Source organism: Thunnus thynnus, chromosome 12 (genome assembly GCF_963924715.1).
Source record: "Thunnus thynnus chromosome 12, fThuThy2.1, whole genome shotgun sequence".
In the NCBI taxonomy this organism is placed as follows: Eukaryota; Metazoa; Chordata; class Actinopteri; order Scombriformes; family Scombridae; genus Thunnus; species Thunnus thynnus.
This window is the reverse complement of record NC_089528.1, coordinates 19,258,189-19,283,261: the sequence shown is the minus strand read 5'-3', so window position 1 is coordinate 19,283,261 and position 25,073 is coordinate 19,258,189. Positions and strand designations below refer to the sequence as shown.

General features: G+C 37.6%; 1 protein-coding gene across 1 annotated transcript in view; it reads left to right on the top strand.

Moving 5' to 3' along the window:
- The window catches only part of pth1r (parathyroid hormone 1 receptor), a 56,094-nt gene that overhangs the window by 26,609 nt on the left and 4,412 nt on the right, over nucleotides 1–25,073 (top strand). Inside the window, exons 2-12 of the mRNA XM_067606163.1 lie at nucleotides 806–908; nucleotides 9,393–9,503; nucleotides 9,735–9,859; nucleotides 13,799–13,893; nucleotides 15,844–16,030; nucleotides 20,776–20,929; nucleotides 21,378–21,438; nucleotides 23,204–23,270; nucleotides 23,424–23,518; nucleotides 24,431–24,572; nucleotides 24,967–25,008. Coding sequence (XP_067462264.1) covers nucleotides 806–908; nucleotides 9,393–9,503; nucleotides 9,735–9,859; nucleotides 13,799–13,893; nucleotides 15,844–16,030; nucleotides 20,776–20,929; nucleotides 21,378–21,438; nucleotides 23,204–23,270; nucleotides 23,424–23,518; nucleotides 24,431–24,572; nucleotides 24,967–25,008 — 1,182 coding nt within the window. The remainder of the gene's footprint in view (nucleotides 1–805; nucleotides 909–9,392; nucleotides 9,504–9,734; nucleotides 9,860–13,798; nucleotides 13,894–15,843; nucleotides 16,031–20,775; nucleotides 20,930–21,377; nucleotides 21,439–23,203; nucleotides 23,271–23,423; nucleotides 23,519–24,430; nucleotides 24,573–24,966; nucleotides 25,009–25,073) is intronic.

Sequence of the window (25,073 nt, the reverse complement as noted above, 5' to 3'; positions counted from 1 at the left end):
CCACGGGCAAACAGCAAGCCAGTCAGTGTGACCTATTAGAATGGAAAATGTTTCCTTGACTGGAAAACCACACCTGAGGTACCACGCCGCTTTCAAACACAATGTTTAAAAGCTGAAGTAAAAAGTGTAAGGTGTAAGAAAATGTTGGAAATAAAATGTTGCTTTTGTCCTTGTAATAACTTTGTCATGTCCGATTAGTGCCCACGTAGTGGACATAACTACAGGAATACAAGCTGGAACTATAAACATTAAATGAAACTGATACTGTTTAGTTGAGGAAAAACACGTCTTTTACAACCTTTTTTGCTCCATGACAGCTAAGACAGAAATAAATATACGGCTTTGCTTATGAACACTTTGACACGGACTGTTGCGGTCAAATCTAATCTGACCTTCCAGTCACAGAACAGGCTGTACAACATCCAGGCCACCCCGTTGCAGTCCCTCAGTACTTTCACTTATATTCCATCTGAGAAAATGTCAGTAGTGTACATTTTGAGGAGTGTTTCATCGAAGGAAACCCGATTTAGATAGTGCTATCCGCAGCACTATGACCAGGGGTGCAGAGAGCCGTGGTTAGAGGGTTGTGAAGCAGCTGTGAAGAGGAAATCATGTCTGGATATCAGCCAACTGATGCATTTCATGCTGATTTTTACTCTTAAGAGCAAATTCAGAACCTTTTCTTCAGATCCAGATGGGACCACAAATGTGCAGTAAAATATTAAATGAAAACTGCCATTTAGACTTCAGTATTTCACTTCATTAACTCCATGTTTTTTGTGTTTTTTTTTTTCTATTTTCTTAGGTTTACGCAGATGATGTGCTCACGAAAGAAGAACAGATAGGCCTGTTATTCAAAGCCAAACGGAAGTGTGAGGGGAACATCAAGTCAAAGCACAAGGTCGCTGGTGAGTAAAGAAACAAGGTTGAGAGTCAACAGCCATGCTAGCGGCTCTATTAAGCTATACTTAAACACAGCAGAGCTTTAAGCTAACTGCATGTCAAAATGACAAAGATAGAATGATGATGTTTCACAAGTATAATGTTTAACATGTAAACCATGTTAGCTTATATTTGCTAATTAGCACAAAACACAAAGTACAGTTGAGGCTGATGGGAATGTTATTAGTTTTGCAGGTATTTGGTGGAGGATCACCAAAGTCATTACAATTAATCCTGTGGGGGACATGAATGTCTGTATCAAAATTCTTTTAATAGTTTTTGAGATATTCGAAACCAAAATCATCAGCCTCATGGTGGCTCTAGAATAAATGTCAGAGAATCACCAAAGTCAGTAGGATTCATCCTCTGGGGAACATGTATGTCTGTACTAAATTTCATGTGAAAGAAAGAACTCGGCAACACTAAGCTGACTTCTGGAAGAATCTTCTTTATTTCACCAACGCATTGCGGCATAAAGCCTTCATCGGGATGATTTGTATTAAATTTCATGACAATCCAACCATCAGTTGTTTAGATACAGTGCCAGTCACAAGTTTGGACACACTTTTATGGGGCTAGAACAGCGACAGTTAAATTTTGGCATCGAAAAGAAAATTTGACATTGAAAACAAAACCTGAAGTGAAAAAGGAAAAATTGGCATTGAAACACTTGTATTGGGAAAAAAGCTGTATTGGCACTGAAAAAAGTTCCACTGAAAAATGAAACATTAGCATTAATAAAATTACAATCTTGTTATTTATGTTATGTTATTATCTTATTTTATTTAGATATTTTTTGCATTATGATGTGTTTTTCAACGTCAAGCTTCAGATTTTTTCTTTAAGTCTGTTTTTTTTCAGTGACAGGTTTTTTTTTTTTACGCTGTCAGTTTTCTTTTCAGTATCATTGTTTTTCTTCTTCAACTTTCTGTACCATTTTGGCGTAGGCCTACATTACCCAGTATGCCTTGCAGTCCAGTGAAGACATCCAAGGCCGATGGCATCATGGCGGAGATTTGAGCCAGACTGTTGTAATTTTTGCTCTAGGACTGTTAATATGTCACTTAATTGAGATTAAATATTTTTTCAAGAGAGAAAGTAACCATGTAGATTCCCAATATGTGATCAGTTTATCTAAATGACACCTGTTTATAAATCTGCTGCAATGTTTTCAGAGCCACTGGCTGGCTGAGACCGGCCAGTCATCTCGCAGCCGGAGTCCTGCGTCATCATCCCAGGGAGAACATGATCTGATGAACTGATCTGTGCAGCTCTTTGGTAATTTACCGCTGGCTCTAATGTCACATAGTATTTTGATATATGATATAATTCCTTTTGGAAGATAAATGTTGGTCTCATAGATGAGATCTAACTGCAGTAGCTGTCACATTAGTTTGTCTAATGCACAGATCAGCTCATTGGATCATGTTCTCCCATGATCACTCAGGCTGCTGCTGCAAGATGACCGCCCGGTCTCAGTGGGCCAGCAGCTCTTCACATGTCTGCAACACTGCAGCAAATTTACAAACGTTATTTGGATAAACTGACCAGATATTGGGAATCTACATGGTTACTTTCTCACCTGAAAAAACATTAAATATTATTAAAGTGATATATTAACAGTTCTAGAGCGACAATTACAACTGTCTGGCTCAAAATCTCCGCCATGATGCCATCACCCTCGGATATCTTTGTTGAACCACAAGGCATACTCAGTAATGTAGGCCCTCCTCTCTATGCCAAAACGCCGACAGAAGGTTGAAACTGAAAAACAGTCACACTGAAAAAACAACAACAAAAAAACCCAAAAAATACTGACACTGAAAGAAGACAGACATGAAGAAAAAAACTGAAGATTGACATTAAAATACACATCATATTGCAAAAAATAAGATAATAAGATTGTAAGATTGTAATTTTTTTAATGCCCATGTTTTATTTTCAGTGTAACTTTTTGTGTTAATACTTGTTTCAGTGGCAATACAACTTTTTCCATTACAAGTGTTTTAATGCCAGTGTTTCCTTTTCCAGTTCAGGTTTTGTTTTCAATGTCGAATCTTATTTTCGATGCCAAAATTTAACGGTTGCTGCTCTAGCCCCATACCCTTGAATGGTACTGTTACTGTAATGGCACTGGTACTGTATTTCACTAATATGGCTAAAAAAGCAGGAATATTAGAAAATATCAAAGATGCTTACATTCATTTTAGGATGTGTTTTTTTTTCCATCAAGAGCTGGTAGCTGTTGGTCCATTGCTTGCCCCTTTAACCATGTTGTGATTTTTTTTCATACCATACTACAGTAGAATGACAAAATGATTATATTGTTGATGTTTGTCATGTCAATCACCCAATTAAGTGCATGTTTTGGATAGATAATAGATAAAATCAATGATTCTGTCCATCATGGCTTGCGTATATCGACCAAATGTCTTAGCAACAGGCTGATAGGTGTTTTGCTGAAAGATGAAAACTGACGGAGACTAATTATGCAGGATGTGTAAGATTCCAATGAGCTCATGTGAAGGCAAGGTCCCACTTCATTACCTTTGATTAGTTTTCCAATAGTGTGATTTTCCACTACCTGCATTGGGTTGCCCTGAAAAGATTTCTGTCAGAGATGCTCATGTCAAAGGATACAGAGCCATTTATTGCAGAAAAATGGTTTTATTTGTCAGAATAGGTTCAGCTATTGAGGGTGCTCCCGATGAATTCCAGCTGGAGCGGGAGATTCAAATGGGAGTGCAATAAATCCCCCACGGGCTGCACAGAACACAACTTCATGGAAACATATTTGAAATACACATTATGTGCAAGGCAAGAGATGCTATCAGAGGTAGGAGGAGTACCAGGAGGAGGCTGGATTTATCGATGAAGGAATCAATCAACACAACAATAAAGTTTATCAGGTACTGTTGGAGCAATCAGCATCACCAGCAGCAGCAAGTTGATCACAAGAGTGAAAGTTAAAGTGCAACAGACGACTGTAAAGACCAACTTGTTGTCTTGATTGAACGTGATTGGTGACTTGTTAAAATGTGATTGTTGATTATAAGTTCTTATACTAATCAGCTGATGTTATGCACACTTCAGAACCAACTTGCTTCTTTGAAAAAAAAATTCAAGAAAGATAAGGATTTTTGAGACCTTCTCTTTGCCGTTACGTTAAAATCAAATACTTATTTTCAGAGCTAGCCAGTTTCATATCCATTTGAATGCATGAAAAATGCTGTTCTGTTTCCTTTGTCTTCCTTGTGGCTTTTTGGAGGCTGGAACTGAAGACGAAGTTGATCCTGGGGTGTATTTGTGTATTTATGGGTGTCTGAAGAGCGCCATTTTCCAGCCGACCCCAGCATCTACTGTATCTGATTGTGGTTACTGTCATTTTCCCAGTTGATTGTTCAGAGAAGGATTTTGGATTCCAGAGCCAAACCAATCGTATTATTTTCTCTTTAACCCCAGTGCATTGTGGTCGCATTGAATTCTTGGACCCTCCAAACGATACCCTTTTGTAAATGAAACACATAATTAAAAATGTTTACTTCCACTCTACGAACACAAAAGCTTTTGTTGACCGTTCCCAGTAGTTACATTGCCCTGCGTGATATTTCCCAACTTTTCATGGTTTTGATAAACGTCCACAAATATCAAATTAGACCTAAAAAAAAAAAAAAAAAGACAGAATTGCTACTATTGAGAACTGCAGGCGCCGAACAGCAGCTTGTGCAAGATGTCCAGGGCTTATATAACGATGCTGTGCTTTTTCTCAAAGGATATTTAACAGGATGGCCATAGATGCTAATGTAGAGCAGAGCAGCCAGCCAAACATGAAGCCTCTCTCAGATGAGTGTCTGTGTTGCTCATCTGACCACCATCATGCTTAATCTATCCTGACATGTCATAGTGAATGGCCAGCCTGGTGTCACACCCGCCAGCTATCTCCATGCACATTTGCACCTGTTTATTCCACTTATGTAATTGATTTTAGATAAAAAAACATATTGCAATGTTTTAGCACTTTATGGCATTAAATTAGAGCTAAATCAATTAGTCGGTCAACAGAAAATCAATCTGCAACTACTTTGATTTGGTTTTTTTAAACAAAAATGCAAAAAAAAAAAAATCAAAAAAATCACTGGTTCCAGTTTCTCGAATGTCTGGTTTTCTTATTATCCTATGATAGTGAAATGGATCTCTTTTGGGTTTATGCTGTTGGTTGGACAAAACGAGCCATTTATAGACATCACGTTGGGCTCTGGGAAACTGTGATGGGCATTTTCTTACTATTTTTTCCTTTTATTTAGAGGAAACAATTTATTGAAATTAATAATCAGCAGCTTAATCTACAAAAAATATAGCCCCATATTAAACCTGACTGAAGATTTCAAGTGATCTTGACTAGACTTAGATATTAGAAAGTTATATCACATTTCTTAATTAATTAATTGCAGATGTGTCAGTGTAATTCCTTCATGTTGTGCTGGAATATTTAGTTGATTAATAGAGTAATTGATAAAACTATGTTGGTGATTTATTCATCTTTTAAGTCTTTTACTAGTTTCTCAAACGTGACTATGTTCTACTGATCTCCGTTTTATAAAATGAAAAAATGTAATTAAATTAAATATCTTTGGGTTTTAAACTGAAGACATCATCTTGGGCATTTGGAGCTTGTGAAATTTCTGATATTTTATAGACTAAATAATGAATTGGAGAAATAATTGACAGATTAATCTATAATAAATATAATTATAGCTGCAGCTATAATGCACTATATTACATACACTCTCATGGGTAGATTAATATAATGGGGTTTTTTTGGAGGGTTTTTTTGTCTATATTTAAGGTGCTGTAGGATGCTGAATCTAGACTCTAACAAGCCCATCAAGAATGTCTGACTGGGATCAGTGGAATGAGTTTTGAAGTGGGGGGACATTCGGCTTTGGATGACGTAATAGATTAGTGAACTTCCTTTCAATCTCAGCCTAGCCTACCATTTTTGTACAAATAAGATGTGGTAAGAAATGCATTCCCTGTTCTCATCAGGGTACTTCCACATCAAAATGGTAGCAGCAGCTGCTTTTTTTTTTTTTTTTTCAAGCGCAGTGGTTCACCAAAAAGCGGCTAAAAAGGTTTGACTCAAAAGGAGTGTCCTGGCTCCTGTTGATACGGACCATTATGTTTTTCACTCTGAGAATTGTTACACTGTAAACAATCAACCAACCAACCAATCGTCTTTTTTTTAAATAAGGTTCGAAAGAGAACCAAAATTCATTCCCTATTAAAACAGAGTCTTTACAACCAGTATGCCTATTAACATGCAAATAGACAGCACTGCAGCAGAGCAAGGTTTAGTCCCTGAGGCTTATTTTACAAAGTACTGAGTGTGCCTATCACTCCCAAAGCAAAAGTTATTTAACACTTTGTTTATGTCCAAGTCATCAGGTCCAACGTGTTAGAGTAGGCTTACTTAGACGTACCATTTTATTACTGTTATACTTTAGTCTTGTTGAAAAAGTCTGGTTGTCCCCCATATTCCTGCACCAGTGACTTGGACTCTGTGAAATGCTTGGGGTGCTGTTTTGGGGGTACTGACCTGCATACCTGATGATGCTGCCACATACCGGATTTGACTCATCCCGTATGTGGTGGCTGTTTGCTGACCTCTTTTGGAAGGTTGCACACGTCTGTTCAATCACAGCTGAAGGAATTATGTTGAGCATATTACCTTATTAAAGAAAAAAATAAAGAGTCCCTGGTGTGGTTGCTGTATATGCCTGGATAAGCACATATGTGCTCATTTAATGTGCTTGATTTGATTTTTTTTTTTTACTTGATGGACCATTAATTGCTTTGACTTCACTTTCACATTGAACTTAATTTGATCTTAAGAGTCTCATCTGGTTGTTTGTTTGTAATCATGTAATGTGGAAATAATTTAAAATCTGACTAGCGGTTTGCTCTGATGTAAACTTAAATTTAGGAGGCCGTCAAGATAAGATTTGAGATAAAGTATACAAGCAGTTTTGGTTGCTTAGTAACCGGAGGCGCAACAGTAGTGCAACCTCCCAAGCACCTTGGATAAAAGGATGAAAGCAGCACAGCTGGCGTTTTCCACGCGTTTTTAGACGCAACATCTGAACATCCCCCTACTTGTGCTTTCCAATGACCCATGTAAGTGTTTTTCTTGAAGTGGTCGTACGGATTTGGACAAATTTTACTCTTGTAGTTTTAATGGCTTTGGCCTCAAATATGTGTTTTTTTTAACGTTGTGGTGTGACCTTGAAACAGTGGGTTGAGAGAATAGCAGCTAGCATGCATTTTTTAGGACTTTCATCTGTATTTGTCTTGCCTGTGTCCTGCCTGACCACCCCAGAGTTTTTTTTTTTTTCTGGCACTGTAAACTTGTGGTTTTCGGATCTATTATAGGAGAGGTGGAGTGATGACTATTTTAAAAAGCTAGCAGTCTGTAATGTAGGATTTGTTGAGTGTAAAGAATTGATCGTGCAATTCAAGGTTCATTGAGAGAGGATTAGGTCCCGTGTGAGGCTGAAACCTCGTTTTTGCTTGTATTTCAACATTTTATCGATTTGTTTTTATTTCTCATTTGTGCTTAAAATACACAAAAGTCTCCATTACGTGACTGAGACAAGGTTTTCATTGAGGGAAACACTGAGGTTTGCCTGGAGAGGACAGTGGAGGGATGTGGGTTCAATGCCCCAGACCTTGCAGTGTGAAAATAGCACAGCCTTCAAGCTTGTGGTCTGGGTGTAGAATAACAGCAATCATTATAAAAGGTTGCATGTATCAGGAAAAAGTGCAATATGTGTTTTGACATCTGCAGGTCAGAATCAAATGAGTCGGGGGGGAAAGAAAACCTTATTAAAAACCCCAGTTACATCACTAATACCAAAGTCCCCCCGTAGTCACATTTATATTTAAATCGTGGTTAAGAATTTTACGGGAAATTATATATGTGTATGTGTTCGTTGTTTAATTTAAGCCTGTTAGTAGGTGGTCCTATGGTAATAAAACCTATGGCAAAAGTGAACAGCAATTCTACTTTTACTCCCAGGATGTGTGGTCAGTGTGATTTTCAAAACTAAGCGCTGTTCTTCCCCCACTAGAGATCTACAGGAATCATTCAGCTCCACTCAGTCTGCTCTTTAATTTTGTGCTCCAAGTGACAGGCAAATAAAAAGCATGTCGTCATTGCGTCAGATGTTACTTTGTAACTTTGATTACAGGAATGAGAAAATAATGGATCTACTGCAAAGAGACGATAGTTTTAGTTTTATCCTTAGCTACTTATTAGTGGTCAAAGTGAGGCAGATGTTTTCAATAATGCAACATAAATGCCAAGCCATAAGGGAAGCTTTTGCCAGGAATCTGTGGGGAAAGGGACTTTGCTCCCACTATCGGAGGGCTGAGGTCTACGGTTTAGCTGATAATTAAGGGGCTTGCTGCTCCGAAACAGGATTTTTTTTCCTTTGAACCTGCAGCTCTTTGTCTGAAGTATAGATGCGTTATTGCAAAGTCTCATGCAGGGAAGTGTTCCCTGAAAACAGTTTTTGTGATCTCCAGGAGAAGCACATTGTCAGCATTTTGTAGCAATCTCAAGGGTGTAGAGAAAAAATTGAGAGGTTCACATTATAATGATCTCTTGACAATTTTTTACATACTAAATGTTCCTGACCACCATCTCAGAAACTCCCTATAATTTCCTTTGAATCAACCAATCCCGTAAATGAAACAAAAATGCATGTTATGATTATAATTACAGTATTTTAAATGATTTATGAGCTTTTCTTTTTCTTTGCAGATACATTATATTAAAGTTGAATTCGATGCATGTTGAAGACAGACATCTTTATAACATAGCACTTCTATTTTGACATAGTAGGCTTCTCAGGATACTACAATGCTGCCAGTATTGCATGTAACCTTTTAAATGAGATCCATACTGAAATCAATTCCATACAACATAAAAACAGTATGATGTTATAAACAATGTAGCAGTGATGGAAATCTGCTGAAGAGACCTCTGCAGCTAACAAACAAGGTCAATGAACACTAGATTCAATAGACAACTTGTTATCAGCATGCTGGGAATTCCATGATTGTGAGTCTTAATTATATGACAATAGATGGAGAGCGAACAAGAACGTGTGTTATCTGGGTGACCCATGTTTCCTTAAAAAAAAAAAAAAAAAAAGACTCATTTACTGTACAGTAAGACCACAAATTACAAGACTGCTCTGCGGTGCTAATTTACATACTATGTAAAGTCCATGCATTTGCCCTATTTTTTAAAGGACAACAGAATCCTTGAAAACATAGCCTACTGCTGCTCTTGTAAATGCCCGAAGCCATGTAATGTTGGAATCAGGGGAGAACAACACTCTCTGTGGCTCTATTTTTAAAAGTCAGCACTGCTTCTGTCTCCGCAGATGGTTTCTGCTCACCAGAATGGGACGGCATTGTGTGTTGGCCTGAAGGAGCTCCAGGAAAACTTGTATCCACCGCATGTCCAGAGTATATCTATGACTTCAACCATAAAGGTAAATGTGGCCCTGAATACAGTCATGAATTAACACCCTGTAGGCTCATTTTCAGTTAATTAAAGAGCACTATGCCTCTGGTTTTATACTGTGCAGTAGAAACCTCTTTGGCAATTTTAAACAATTATGCAGGTTTAATTAAGAAATAAGCTAAGGATGTCTAATTGATTGTGTTGGTAATCAACAATCGAAATCTGTAATTAAAAATAGACTTTTCCGCTTGATGTCTAGGATTGGCATACCGTCGGTGTGACAACAACGGAACATGGGAGCTGGCCACAACCAACAACAAGACATGGGCCAATTATAGCGAATGTGCAAAATTCCTCTACCATTACAACCAGAGCCATGAAAAGGTAAGAGCCGTCTCATTTCCATTTTCATGCTCATTGACACAGTTACAGTGCCGTTCTCTGCAATAATTGAGAGCAATAGCCTTTGTGAATGCATTGCGTAAATTGTCACACTTAAGATATTACAGCCTTTCAGGCAACTACTGTATTGCACCATTTCACCCTGCAATTACAACCCCTTTGAAATTTGTAACACATGTCAACATGTCTCCTCACTAATGTACAGTGTGAATAAATAGATAATGACAGGAAGGCAATGTGGTTGCTTTGTGATAATATAAAGCTTCAATTAGCTAAATGACCATTCAGATACTGACAACAGTGTCCCATTAGCCTTAATTGCAAACTACAAAACTTGCCAGAGAGCATTCCATTCACAAAACACTAAGAAATCTTCAATCATGACTAAACCTCGTAGCTGGCTTTCTTGTTAGTAGACAGAAATAAAAAGAAACTGAGACCCAAGGAGTCTGCCGTGTACTGATGTCATGTTGCCTTCCCGGTAATGGCATTCTTAAAATAAAAAAGTTCTGTCTCACAGCCATTTGAGGCTACCAGTGTAGTGCAGTTTTAAATATATATATTTTATTGCTGTTACTGAGCTCAAACATTCTAATTGTGTCAATCTAAATTGACACAATGGCCAAAAGTATGTGGACACCCAAACATTACACCCGTATGTGATCTTTGAACAAAAACTTTTGCCATTACTTTGCTTTTATGACAGCATCCGCTCTGTTGGAGGGGCTTTTACAGTGTTTTGGAGCATGACTGCAGGGATTTCAGTCCCATCCAGACACAAGAGCGCCAGGTCAGACACAGATGATGGTTGATAAGGCCTGGCTCACAGTTGGTGCCCCAGCTCATCCCAGGTGTGCTCAAGGTGTTTGATGGGATTGAGGTCAGGGCTCTGTGCAGGCCATTCAAGTTCACCACTAATCTCGGAAAAACATTTCTTTATCGACCAAGCTTGGACCATGGGGTGTATTGTCACATTGACACGGGAGAGGCTTCTCACAAAGTTGGAGGTGCACTTTTGTCACTGTAACATAATTTTATTGTGATGATAAATAGCTGCAGAATAAGTACAAGCACATACTTTTTGGCCATATTGTGTGTCTTTTATGTTCGTCATGCTAAAAAATTGAAAGGGATTTAATTCTATTTAATTTGTGGTTTAGCTGTTGTTATGGATGAATTAAACAGTTATTGTATAATTACAATAGTAGAGCTAATATTGGGGTGATCCTTGTTTCATACTTGTAACATTGGTACCCAGTGTTTCCCTGTTGTGTATCGTAACAGAACACACTACTAAGGTTGCTCATTTTACACAAGGAGAATTTTGCACAAAAAACACACAGTTGTTGTGTAAGTGAGGATGTAAAACTGGGCAGAGTCATGGTGGGAGAGACTGCTGGGGCAAATTTAGAATAGGTCTGAATATTCTCTCGGGTCTGCATCTTTACACCCATAACGCAATTTTTATTAAACATAACGACTACATACCAAAACTTACTACTCAGCATATTCCCTTAACATAGTCGTTAAGCTCAGCCAGCTGTAACATAAAACCTAAACATGACCATCACGTGAGAATCAAACCTTAGATCATAAACACTACAAACACTGACATCACCATCACACGTGAGAGGCACATTGTGTCATAAACCAAACACTGCAGCCTTTTACTATCTTCATCCCCAAGTGACTGACAAAGGTAAATGTGACCCTGATCTCAGTTGCTCCTGTAGTATTTCTCTATCGTTGCGTGGGGGCTTGGATGTCAGAGCATAACACTGGCAGTGAATAGGACTACTGGGTATTGTAAGAACGGCTGAAAACAGCCAGGGCCTGGCTGTAAATGGAAAAAATGCCATTTACACAGCCATTGTTGTGTTTGTGTACTGTATGAAGTTTTTTGTGTAAATAATATCAAATTATCGACTATTATTATGCTGAAATGGCTTTTTAATGCAATATTTGAATAATAATCATGGATATAAGTCTGTAGTCTGTAGCTTTTAAAGGTATTATCATTATATTAGTGGTCAGTATTAAGTGGCTCTCCAGTTTGTAGGGTTGCTACTGGTTAGCCTTGGAATTTGTCAATGAATAGAGGGAATAGAGTAATTAGTACCTCACTGGTAAATACATTCAAAGCTCGCTCCAAATTTTTGTACAGAAGGTTTTGGTTTGATTTTAACTCGTAGTGTATTTTTGCCATGAAACAATACACATCAGCTTTCCCACATACATTTTCCTCTCCCCTGTTTGAATGGGGTGTAGAGGATGTGGGCATAACCTCATCATGGCGCCCTTCAATTTCTTTCTGACTTTAGATGTTTATGTTGATGGGCTCCAGTAAAAGCGGTTGCAGCACTTAATGACAAATACATATGCACGAATGAAAGCCCCTGACTGCATAACCGCCATACCGCGGACCACCATCACTACTTAGATACACGTTTGGCACAGAAGCCCGATGCTAAATGATAACAGCAGTGGAGTATCTGGTTACATCACATGAGGCTCTCGGCCCCTTCAGCATGTTGACGCGCAGAGGGTCTGGTTGGCTCCCCTCACAGTGTCCTCTGGCTGCCAGCTCACTGCTTAGAAGATCAAACCACCCCACCCAGCCTTTCTCAGCGCCGTCACCCTTGTCAAATGTTGTTTCCATCAGTAACTTTTGGGTGCTTATGACAATTCTGTCACCAGGTGGCAATGCATTTTCAAACGCACGGAAGCTAACACATTTTGAAGCCTAGTTTTTAGGAAAAATTCTAACATATAGTGTCAGTCTTTGAGAAATTTCCTCTTTCTATATTTATGCAGCTCTTGGTGAAAACACGCTGTGTGTAATAAAATCACTTGCCTAAAGCAATGTTGTCACTAAAATTTTAAGCACAAAGAGTAATCGAGTCTTGTAAAAACTAATGGAAAAATAGTTAAACCGAATGGTTCTAGTTTCCCAAATTACCTGGATCACTAAAGCTAAATGAAGCCTGCCAGTATACCTATAATTTTCCAACAAAAAGAGATATACATTTTTCACACAGTTTTTTTTCATTTTTTATGAAAAAGATCATATAGTATTTCATTTTAGTAGATGAGGATTCTTCTTTCTATATCTCTGCAGCTCTTGGTGAAAACATGTACTTTGTAATAAAATCACTTGCCTAAAGCAATGTTGTCACTAAAATTTTAAGCACAAAGAGTAATCGAGTCTTGTAAAAACTAATGGAAAAATAGTTAAACCGAATGGTTCTGATTTCCCAAATTACCTGGATCACTAAAGCTAAATGAAGCCTGCCAGTATGCTTATGTTTTTCCAACAATAAGAGATAAATGTTTTTTTCTTTTTTTATGAAAAAGATTATATAATATTTCATTTGAGTAGCTGAAGCCTCCTGATCTTTATTTATTGTACATGAGATTAGAAATATAATCTATTATGAACAGTATAAATAATAAGTATATGTTTTTCTAAAGTTTGTTGTTCCCTGTTATCCTATTTATAGCATTCCAAGCCATGTGGCAATATGATTAATGTAACAGATGTTTCATGTGATTAAAATGTTTTGTAGTAAGTTGCTGGATCAACAATGTAAACTACCAAACTCCTATGTGCGTTAGGTTATTTTAAAATAAAACTGCATAGATGCTGTAATTGCTACAATGTATTATTTTGTAGATGCACATGAGTGTTGACCAGGTTAATTTGCAGTTTTTTAATGTATTTTTTCTATAATGGTGGCTAAAAAATGAATGTAGTTACAGTTGTTTTATAAGAAAAAAAAGACAGTAATCTGACTAAAACCTACAGTACATCTACAGTGGCACTACAGTAAAGAGAAGCTATGCTGTAGTCTTCTCAAGCTTAGTGTTTTTATCCATTTTGCTGCCCTTTCAACAGTCTAACAAATTATCCTCTTCCAACAGGAGGTCTTTCACCGTCTGTATCTCATCTACACAGTGGGGTACTCCATCTCTCTGGGATCACTCATGGTGGCTGTGGTCATCTTGGGATATTTCCGGTGAGTCGATGCTGTCACTGGAATTTTTCAATCAGCCTTTTCAACCACAAACGTTCCCAAGAGAGGGATTTAAATGCAAGGTCAGAAATGAAGGTTGAAGCAGTTGCAGAGGAGATCAAAACAGGCACTCTAAATGGTTAATAGCATGATGACATGATAAATGGCAATTTCTAACCATGCCAGTGAATATTGTTAAGTTGAAAACAGCAGAGAGCATATTAATTTCATGATGACTTAAAGGATAAAAGAGGCTTTATCATGAAATCATGCGATTCTCCCTGGGTGTATAAGCATGCGACACAGTATATTTTTTGTCACGGCAACAACATGAAGCATGCAAATGTAACATTACCTTTGACTTTTACTGTACTTTGACTTTTTACAGACTATGATATGTCCACCTTTGAGGAGGAATCTGCCTCCAGGCTTGCAGCAATGCATGCTCAATCGTCTGACATTTAGGTTCTTTGTCATTTTCATGCCGATTTAGAGTTTCGATGACAAACAACCAAAGCTCGGATACTGATTTTGTAATTCCACCAAGCTTAGAAAAATAACATATCTTAAGTCACAATGTGTGTGAGTGGTGCTTTTTTCCTTGTTTTCTCCACTGAAACATATAAAGTAGATCAAATTGTTTTAAAAGATGTGAATAATATAAAGATAAATGCTATAAACATAAGTCTAATCTTCAATCTCTCTTGCCTCAATGGCAATGAAGAAAACCCCAAAACAAGGCTGAATTCATTTTTTGTGTGGTGACAGTCTGATTTTTTTTTTTTTTCATGGCTGATTAATGCAGGGCAGATTTGTCATTATTTGCTTATTTTGTTGAGCATAGGGAGTATCAGAAATCGATGTGAAGGAGCTGTTTACCAATGTTCCCACCAGCGTGACTTACTGTACAGGCAGGCAGTCAGAAAGCTTTAGGAACGCTCCCAACTGGCACCAGGAAATCTACGGGCCAAATGAGTTTAATAAGTTGTCCCAGGGGTCCATCTGACATTCTGGCTCTGTGCTCCAGAGCACTCCAGCCATGTCTCACCTTCAACATGTCAGCTTTCAGACAGGAGAGCTCATAAATGTTTTCCAGGGAGAGAAAAGAGATATTTCACATTAGCAGTTATGTTTAGGTTTTTTTTTCACCAGGGAAATGTACGCTAGATTAGTTTTTGCCCACCACTTCAAATCAATAGTTCTCTAAGGATAGCTTGTCAAATATTCAGCTTATTAATAAGGCTATTGAGAAAGAAACAGTCAATAACTACTAATTTCAGTATTCAGTAATTGTTAAAGATTTTTCATGGGACTTCAGAATATTCTTGTTCAAGATTTGAAAAACAAGTTGATTTCTTGGATTTATTATAACACCAATAAATATTCAGTAAAAATGATCATCGACTATTTTTACTTGACTGTGTAATGATGTAACCTTTATGGCCATTGATCTAGCAACTTGATTCCAATATGCATGACCTCAAAGGCCCACGCCACAGTAAACATTCAGACAGGATGTTTTGGAAGAATCTTTGATAGATAAACTTGTGCTTGTCTGGAAGGAAATTCACATGCTTTTGGAACTTCTCAACACATGCTTGCAATTTTGTTTTTACAGCTCACTTTGAGCCTAGCAATTCAATATTTGTGTGTTTCAAGCCCCTAAATCTCAAGAATGTGTTATAGTCAGCGTGGAATTCAGCTGGCTCTAATTAGGATGAGTATTGTTCATGCGTAAGTGTGTGTGTGTGTGTGTGTGTGTGTGAAAATACTTACACACTCTTACATGAAGGTGTGCCAGCCCACACGCGCGTGCACACACACACACACACACACACGCATGCACGCGCGCGCACACACACACACACACACACACACACACACACACACACACACACAATTTTCAACAGATCTGTCTTTTGACCTTGTCGCTCTTGTTTGTTTTCTCCCTAGACGGTTACACTGCACCAGGAACTACATCCACATGCACCTATTTGTGTCCTACATGCTAAGAGCTATAAGTATTTTTGTGAAGGATGTTGTGCTCTACTCTGGATCTGCCTTAGAGGACATGGAAAGAGTCACAGTGGAAGACCTCAAGTCCATCACTGAGGCTCCGCCAGCCAACAAAACACAGTTTGTAAGTATATCAACACAGCTAAAACACACCTATAGAAGTGGGCAACATAAAGCACATTGTCCTTGAAGAAATACAAGGAAAGATACAAGGTCAGAAAGAAAACATGTACAGAACAAATTTCTAAAGAGGATCTTTCCAGTTATATGCTATAACAAGGAACAGAACATACACAGTATTTGTCTTCATGTAACATAATGTACACAATGGCATTTGACAAGATTTTCATTAAGGTTTTCCTGATTTCTCCAAAGAAAATCAGAATAGGAATCATCATTGTTTGATTGCAGTACATGGCCAAAGAATTTGACTTGTGGTGCAGTTGGGCGTTAAAACTTTTTGCTTCCTAAGAGGAAGTGGTCTTTTGCAAAGTCTCACCTGCTTTTCCAGTGCTGGAGCAAATAAACTGTACTGTTTGTCACCATGCCAAGCTTTTACTAGGCCAGTACTTGGCTTTTCCTTTTAGAGTCAAGTTTAAAAAATGGGTAAACTGGGTACTTTTCATGCATGCTTTAATATGCAAACAAACAATTTGTGCAATATATTTAGTGGGCGCTTTAAATCCACTGGCTCTCCAAATTCAGTGTAGTGAATGTACTGTAGAATTAAAACTGCTTTGTTATAGTACAATTGAACTTATTGTTGTCGTCCATTAAAAACCACATCTCTCCACATTTGAGGATTTTTTTGGTTCTCAGATTAATTGAAGGATTAAAATTTCAATTGTGGGTTTAGACAATTCTCCTATGTCTATGACTTAAACTGTCATGAAGCTCGAGCAGTTTTTTCTTATTTCAACAAAATAACAAATAATAATAATAATAACAATTCAAATATAAAGTCAGTGTAAGTCTAGATAAAAATGACCTTATGTAACTAGGCTATTTCACAGATTATGGTGCAAAACTAGATTGTCATTATTCACATTTCATTTGCACATTTCATTTCATTTGCTCGTTTTGCATATTCATCATAATTTGATCAACCTGTCTGATTCCTACACATCTGTCTTTTATGTCTTGGTAAATTGCAGATGGTCTATTCTGGGCACAGCACAGCTTCTTTGTCAAGAACTCAATAATGCTCAGCTTTATGAATCAATTTTATCACAAAATTAATGAAAGATAATGCTCATAGAGACAAAAATATTCAAATTATAGACCTGTGTCTAGGCTGCAAATAAAAAATTCTAACTAAAAAGATGCTCCAGCGAACAGACAGATGCTGTCTATAAGGCACACAGAGAAAGGAGCGCTGAGAGGAATTGGCTTCAAATAATCATTTCATGACAATACGGCAGCAACAGCTGAAGCTGGATAACAGTGTGGAGGTTGACGTTAACTGGAGCTGAATCGATGGCTGTCTAAATCAGTGTGGGCCCCTGGGACTCCCATACATTCTGTCAATACAACAGCACATAATATTACTGGATTGTTATTAACTGCTGTTCAAACACAAATAATCCTTAAGAAAATAAAACCTCATTTTGTCAATCAGTTTTACGATACTGATTGTGAACCTGGATCTTATTTTATATTGTTTTATTTTATTTGTTTATTTAATTGAATCTCTGACTTGCATCTCCTGATTTTTACTCTTGTCCAATACAAGTCAGCTGGGCCCAAGAGAAATTCACATGGTCCAAAAAGCAATATGTAACTGAAACACAAAAGCTGATCACTTCTGTTACACCTCTGGTTTTCCAATAATCACTGTCCTGAATCCTGAGCATGCTATATATTGTGATGATTGCACTGTTATTTTAACAATCATTAATCATCATCCCAGTCATCTGGGAAAACATTCTCGTGGAGTCTTTTTTTTTTTTTTTTTTAGCTCATTATGTGTCAAACACACTACGCAGCTGAACACTCTTTTAAAGACTCGCTACCCACATGTTACATTGTGATAACTGCCATAGTTTCAAAACCGCATATCATATGTAAACAAAGCTAAACTACTTTCACTGTCACTCGTGCAACAATGAAAGTGATTACATGTTCAAACAGTAAGCTCAGAATAGAACTTGGTCTTCCACAAGTGTAGATAATGAATCAAGACACTGTGTCAGAGAGAAATAACAGGCTGTGAGTAACACAAGCACAAATGCAATTAAAATATGTGAATTTTAGGAGGAGTATACCGTAGGCTGATACTCACACATGCCAAGAAAAAAATATTCTGTTTTTAAATATGCATATGCATTAGGCTATGTCCATTCATGATATGTTCTGGCTTTATATGCGGGATATCTGCAGTAAATGCACTTGAATATAAAATACTTTATATGTAAACAAAACCTGAAGGGCTTTTTTCCTTTTTTTTCTTTTGTTAAGTTTCATAGCCTTAACATTTATTAAAAACAAAACAAGTATCCCTAGGAATTATATTGATATTGGATGATTCTACAGAACACAATCCATCCAACACCAACATTCAATGCCAATTAAGGAAGTATAGTGTGTCATTTATTCAATATGATGAAAGGTCAGGGTGGGCTGATCAGGGTGGTGGATGGTTGTCGACTTGCGACAAGGGTTTGTGTCCTGTCTTAGATCAACAGTTAATGTTGGCTTTTTAAATATTAAACCATGACGATACTCCCCTAACAATGATAGTTTTAATTACCAAACCGCCAAACCAAACGTGCAGAATCATCTATTATCAATGTTCTGTTGTTTGAAATAATTCAAAGTAATAACATGTCTGACCTTGAGTAATTCAATTGCTATACTGTATTTCAGGTTTCATCAAGTATGTATTCAGTAATATGCAGTAGAATATTCCACTACAGCTTACTGAACACATGCTCCATTTCCAAACCTAGAATAGATATTGCACTTCCCAACCTTGAATAAATACTTACCTCCAAACCTTGATTATATACTCCACTTCTAAACTACATTTACTTCTATACTCCACCTCCAACCTCAAATACATACTTAACCTCCATGCATCACTCCCAAACCTTGATTACATACTCAGCTTCTAAACCTTGAATACATTCAAGACAGGTGGCAAATTAAAGGAAAGGCCTGAATAAATGAGTGGTGAAACATAACGAATGCAGATGCTTCCACACAGGTGCACTGCATGGTACAATTAAGCAATTAACATCCAGTCATGCTCTGTGGCATGTTTAAAAATGTGTGCAGGCCCAGTTGATTCTGATTTTGTGTGAAGTTGGAAAGAGGAAAAGATCTAAGTGACTCTGAAAGAGGGTCATTGTTGGGGTACGGATGGCAGGAGCTTCAGCTGGCTTGTGATTCAATAGGAACAGTGATTAAAGTGACATCTGCATTTAGATCTGTGGGATCATCAGTAAATAGGGTCAGAACTTGTGGTCGACAGCGCACATTTGATGACTGATGCTTGTGCATTAGTGCGATATGTAAGGAAAAACAGAAGAGCAACTCTTACGCAGATGACTGAGAATGTCAATGCAGGATGTGATCAGACTTTGTCAGCAAGAACAGTCTGTCTACAATCACATAGAGAGGGATATTATAGCAGGGTTGCAGTGCATAAACCCCTCATTACAAAGATGAATGCACATTTGAGAGTTAAGTGGTGCAAAAACCATAGGCACTGGTCTACAGAGATGTGAAAAAAAGTGATATGGTTAGATGAGTCATCCTTCATCATATTCTCAACAAGTGGGCGAGTGCATGTGTGGCGTACAACAAGAGAACAGTACAGACCTGAACGCTTGACCCCTACAGTGAGGGGATCCAGTGGCTCTATTATGCTGTGGGAGGCATCTTGCTGGCTTGGTTTGAGTCCACTTGTCCCCTTAGAGGGAAAGGTCACTGCAAATCAATACAAAGTTGTTGTTGTTCTGAGTGATCACCTTTATCCTATGATGAAACATTTCTATCCTGATGGGAGTGGTCTCCTATGCCTATCCTATGCCTATGCCTATAACCTATGCACTGAAGTGTTAGACAACACTCTCCACCACCATCATCAAAACACCAAATGAGGGAATATCGTCTGGAAGAATGGTGTTCATCCCTCCAGAAGTAGAATAGTAGAATCAATGCCAAGGTGCACTGAAGCTGTTCTGGCAGCATGTGGTGGCTCAACACCTTACTAAGTCACCCATCTATATATACATTTCAACTTCTAAAACTTGAAAACATATTATACTTCCAAACCTTGAATTTATACTCCGGTTTCAAACCTTGAATACATATTCAACTTCCAAACCTTAATTACATACTTGGCTTTCAAACCTTAAATACACAATATACTTCCAAAGCTTGAGTACATGTGAATACATTTACACTTCCAGACCTTGAACAAATAATACACCTCTGGACCTCGAATACATACTCACAACCTTGTTCCCCCAAAACTATTTAATGACACATGAATGCAGTGTAAATGTTAAGGTATTTTAAAGAGTGTGTTTTGTGTTGGTCTCTTTGAGTTTTACTTGGCTCCATATGACTACATATGCAATAGCTGCTCTATGCAAACTAAATCAGAATTAATAAACCAAATAATCAAAAGTATCATTGTCATCTACATTTCTGTTCAAATATCCCTTGCGGGTGAAATAAAAATGTGATCAAGCCTATATGCAGGAATCATATACACTATAATGTAGAACTACTGTAGCATTATGGGAGGAGAAACAAGAGATTAAAGTGATAGGAATACATGTGAACAAAAATTGAAACATTATAGCTTTTTTGTCAATGTGGGAGTTGATTTGATCTGTTCTCCTTGCTGTTTGTGTATAGATTGGCTGCAAGGCGGCTGTGACCTTGTTCATGTACTTTTTGGCGACCAATTACTACTGGATCCTTGTTGAGGGTCTGTACCTCCACAGCCTCATCTTTATGACCTTCTTCTCAGACAGAAAGTATCTTTGGGGATTTACTCTGATTGGATGGGGTGAGTGCTGCTTCATTCCCATTCTATTTGCAAAAGTGATTACAATATGATTTAATACCATGCAAATTAAATCTTATGAAAGATATTTAATAATTGATGGACAAATTAGTATGCCTTAAAGGTTTTGTAAGAAATACAATGAAAGATGCTGTCAAGTCTCTTGCTAATATTGTATTAATAACTAGCTGAAGACAATGGAAACTCATGACTATGACTCAAGTCTATGTGAAAACATAGCACGAATATAGATGGGCTTTACAGTTCCTGCATTGTACACACTGTGCGTATTAGTCACATAAGCACAGCGCATACAATGTGGATGCTGTGCTACCCAGGTTCTACCCATATGAGCAAATTACGGACTTTTCTTATGGAATCATATAGAGTAGTTTGCCATAGTGATGGCGATTATATCATAATGATTTATTTTTTTATTTTTTTTATTCAGGAGTACCAGCTATGTTTGTGACGGTTTGGGCAACTGTGAGAGCCACATTTGCAGACACAGAGTAAGTGATCTGCATTATTAATCTTGTTAAACTTTAATAGAGAAATACTAAGGTCATGAGTTCCTTGAAGCAAGGAAGGCAGGTGCAAACAAAGTTAATGATGGAGTACATTTTTCATCAGTAATTTATTGATCAGATGTATTGTTTGTGGCAAGTTTCATTTAACAAAAATACCACAGTATTTCACACAGGTCTGAATCTCAAGGGCTTATATGGGAGATACAAAGATTAGACTTCACAATTCACAAACCATGGCCAAACATGCCATGGGTTTATGTAGTAAAGATTGAGAACAGGTTTGAAAGCTGCATATAAGGGAAACTTTGGTATTTTTCAACCTGGACCCTATTTTCCCATCATTTTGTGTCTAAGTGACTTATGGGGACAGTTTATAAAATTGGTCCGGCATAGAGCGAGAATGCTGCAGCTGGCAGCTGTGAAATCAGCTAAATATTCAGCCATTACTTTGAAAATCTTTTAGATAACACTAAGCTATGCTTTCTGTACTCCAACACAGCAAACTCCTGTCCTGTCCTCCTGGCACTCCTCTCTCCAACTCTGTCATGGCTGAATATTTAGCTGAATTCAACAACAATTCAAGATTTTAGAACAAGACACTTGTCAGACACTTACATTAACAATCTGAGCCTGGCAAAAACAACCACTTTTAGTGGACGTACATTGACGTTGCGCAATTGCCCCAAAAGATACATTGCAGTCCATTTTGCTGTCGCTCAATACTGGACCAATTTCAAAAATTGTTGTCCCCATTAGTCACTTAGACACAAAATGATAGAAAATAGGGTCTAAGTTGAAAAATCCTGAAGTTTCCCTTTAAGTGGATTAACCTTCCACTTATGAATGGGCAGCCCTCAATAGGCAAAACTGCCTGAAACCAACTTGGCGGGCCCTCAACATCCTCTGACTGGCACTATCTGCTTCCTCCACATTAGCTCTGTAGAACATTGAAGACTTTGGAGCTGAGAGCTCACAGTTAAGCTGGTATCCAGTGGAACTAAACTACATAATTCACTTCTCAGTCAGCAGGAGAGCTGCAGAACATTTCCACCTCCCTTTTAGACCTTTTTGGGCACAAAAACAAACCAAGCATGATAATAACCACAGTTTGGGTGTGTACAGTCAACTGTAAGTGGTACATGTAGTATGTAGTAAGCAGTAATAGTGGGCATTTGGCTAAAAATCAAAGCTATTTATAGCAGATTCTATCAACCCACATCAAGCACTCAGTGTTTTTTGTCTTCAGATCTATGAATCTTTCTTGTCGCTAAAAGCCATAAACCCCCAGAAAAAAAACAACAACAAAAAAAAGACACAGAGCTGACCTCAATATCCCCATTTGAAGCTATGGGCCTAGTTAATGACATGTGACAGTTTAGGCCAACTGAACTGTTTTAATACCAACTAAAATCAGACACAGATTTTGTTATTTCAATGCCTTGGCACAAACTAAAAAAGTATATTCAAATTGCAAATCATGTGAAACCCAGGGGTAATGAATCAATTCATGAGGAATTAGGGTTGAAAATATCATGTAAGTATTAATTTTGACAAATTCATTTCTGAATGGTTTCATATGATACTTGTGTCTAGAGCCTTTAGATCAACTTTAGAGAGTGAGGGAGAGAAAAAAATGTCCTTTCTAAATCTCACCAGAGTGAGCAGAGGGATCCTGGATCATCACACTTTGCAGCTTGATCCTTATTTATCTCTTGCTGATCCCTGTTTTGTTGTTTATCTACTGCAGGTGTTGGGACTTAAGTGCAGGCAATTTGAAATGGATATATCAAGTGCCTATCCTGGCAGCCGTTGTGGTGAGTACATGCTCACTGCTTGCACCTTTCCCCTGCTGTGTAGGAAATGATAGTATTTCACAGCACCTGTGGCATTACGGCTGCTTGATAACACACCTTTTTATGTTTGCAATGACACTTAATTCTATCATTATGTTTCTATTTTCTCTTCAGGTTAATTTTATGTTATTTCTGAACATCATCAGAGTCTTGGCAACTAAACTACGAGAAACAAATGCTGGAAGGTGTGACACAAGGCAACAGTACAGGTACTGAGAAGTAGAAGTATTGTGCCAAATTAGTATTTACATTTCTAAACCTTACTAGAGCAGTGGCTTCTCCTGATTCATTCATCATATGACGTATTTGTAACCCACATCACTGCCAGTCTGATAAAATCATGAACGCATTTATGCTGACTGCATTTACATCATGAGATAAGAAAGGAAAATACCCAGCTCTTTCGCAAACACCTCTGCACTTGATGGATGAAAGGAAGAAAAAAAATCTGCTTCTATGCACTCTGTGCACCGCCTGTTGGCACCTATGTCCTATCTAAGTCAAACTTAGCTTTATGGCACTTATATATGTTGTTCTCTCCTGACTAGACCCCTGCTTGTGTTGTATCACCTCTCAGATGTATGTCACTTTGGATAAAAGTGTCAGCTAAATTAAATTGTAATTGTAATTGATTGTAATAGATAGGCTCTAAGTGAGGATTGCAAATGGTAGATAACAATGTACCTTTACAGTCATGAACCAAAATAAGGCTGCAACTAAAGATTATTATCATTACAGATAATTTAGGTTATTTTTTGTATTAAGAGATGTTTTAGTCTATAAAATGACAGAAAATAGTTAGAAAAATCCTAGAGTCAAAGGTGAAGTCTTCACCAAAACACTAAATCCTCACATATCAGTAGTTTGAAACAAAGAATGTTTGGCTTTTCTGCTTGATAAATTGTGTTTTAAATACTTTTTCCATTGATCAATTAATTGATTAATCAACTAATTGTTTCAGCACGTAACCAAATACCTGTATTTAAGTTAAGGTATTCATCATGTTATTTGTTCATAAAAGTGCATAGTGGCCCCAAAAGTGAGGCTATAGTTACAGAGGTGTACCAGTGATCTTTCGAAACAATTTTTGAGATTATGAATTTTACTATTCTGTATTACAGAAAACTGTTGAAGTCCACATTGGTGTTGATGCCACTGTTTGGCGTCCACTACATCATATTCAATGCCATGCCTTATACAGAAGTGTCTGGAGTTCCCTGGCAGATCCAGATGCACTACGAGATGCTTTTCAACTCCTTCCAGGTAAAGCCACTGTGGTAAAATGCCAGGAATGCAAATGTAGCTCTGGGGTCCCTCATTAATATTAACATGTCCTTTCAAGTTTAACAAATCTGATTGACCTGATCAGGATTTCACATGTCCTCAGGGTTAACGTCTTAATCACCAAAAACAGAACGATCAAGACAATGGAAGAGATCAGTTGTGTAATAGTTAGATAGTTGCTTATTGTTGAGTTACTGAGTGGTGGTTAGATTTTAATTAAGATGAAGAGAAAGAGAGGGGTGGCTGATGATTAAAAATACCATATTAAATATCCAATTATACACTTAAAATGTCATATTAAGCGCACATAAAAGATAGCTGCCCTGGAAATTTGTAGATGAAGCAAGTAAAATTATTTTCTTCTCTTTTCCAGGGATTCCTAGTAGCAATTATCTACTGCTTTTGCAACGGGGAGGTAAGAACTCAAATACCTTTAGCATGTTATAGCAGAAACTACTGTATAATATTCAAGCTGTTACA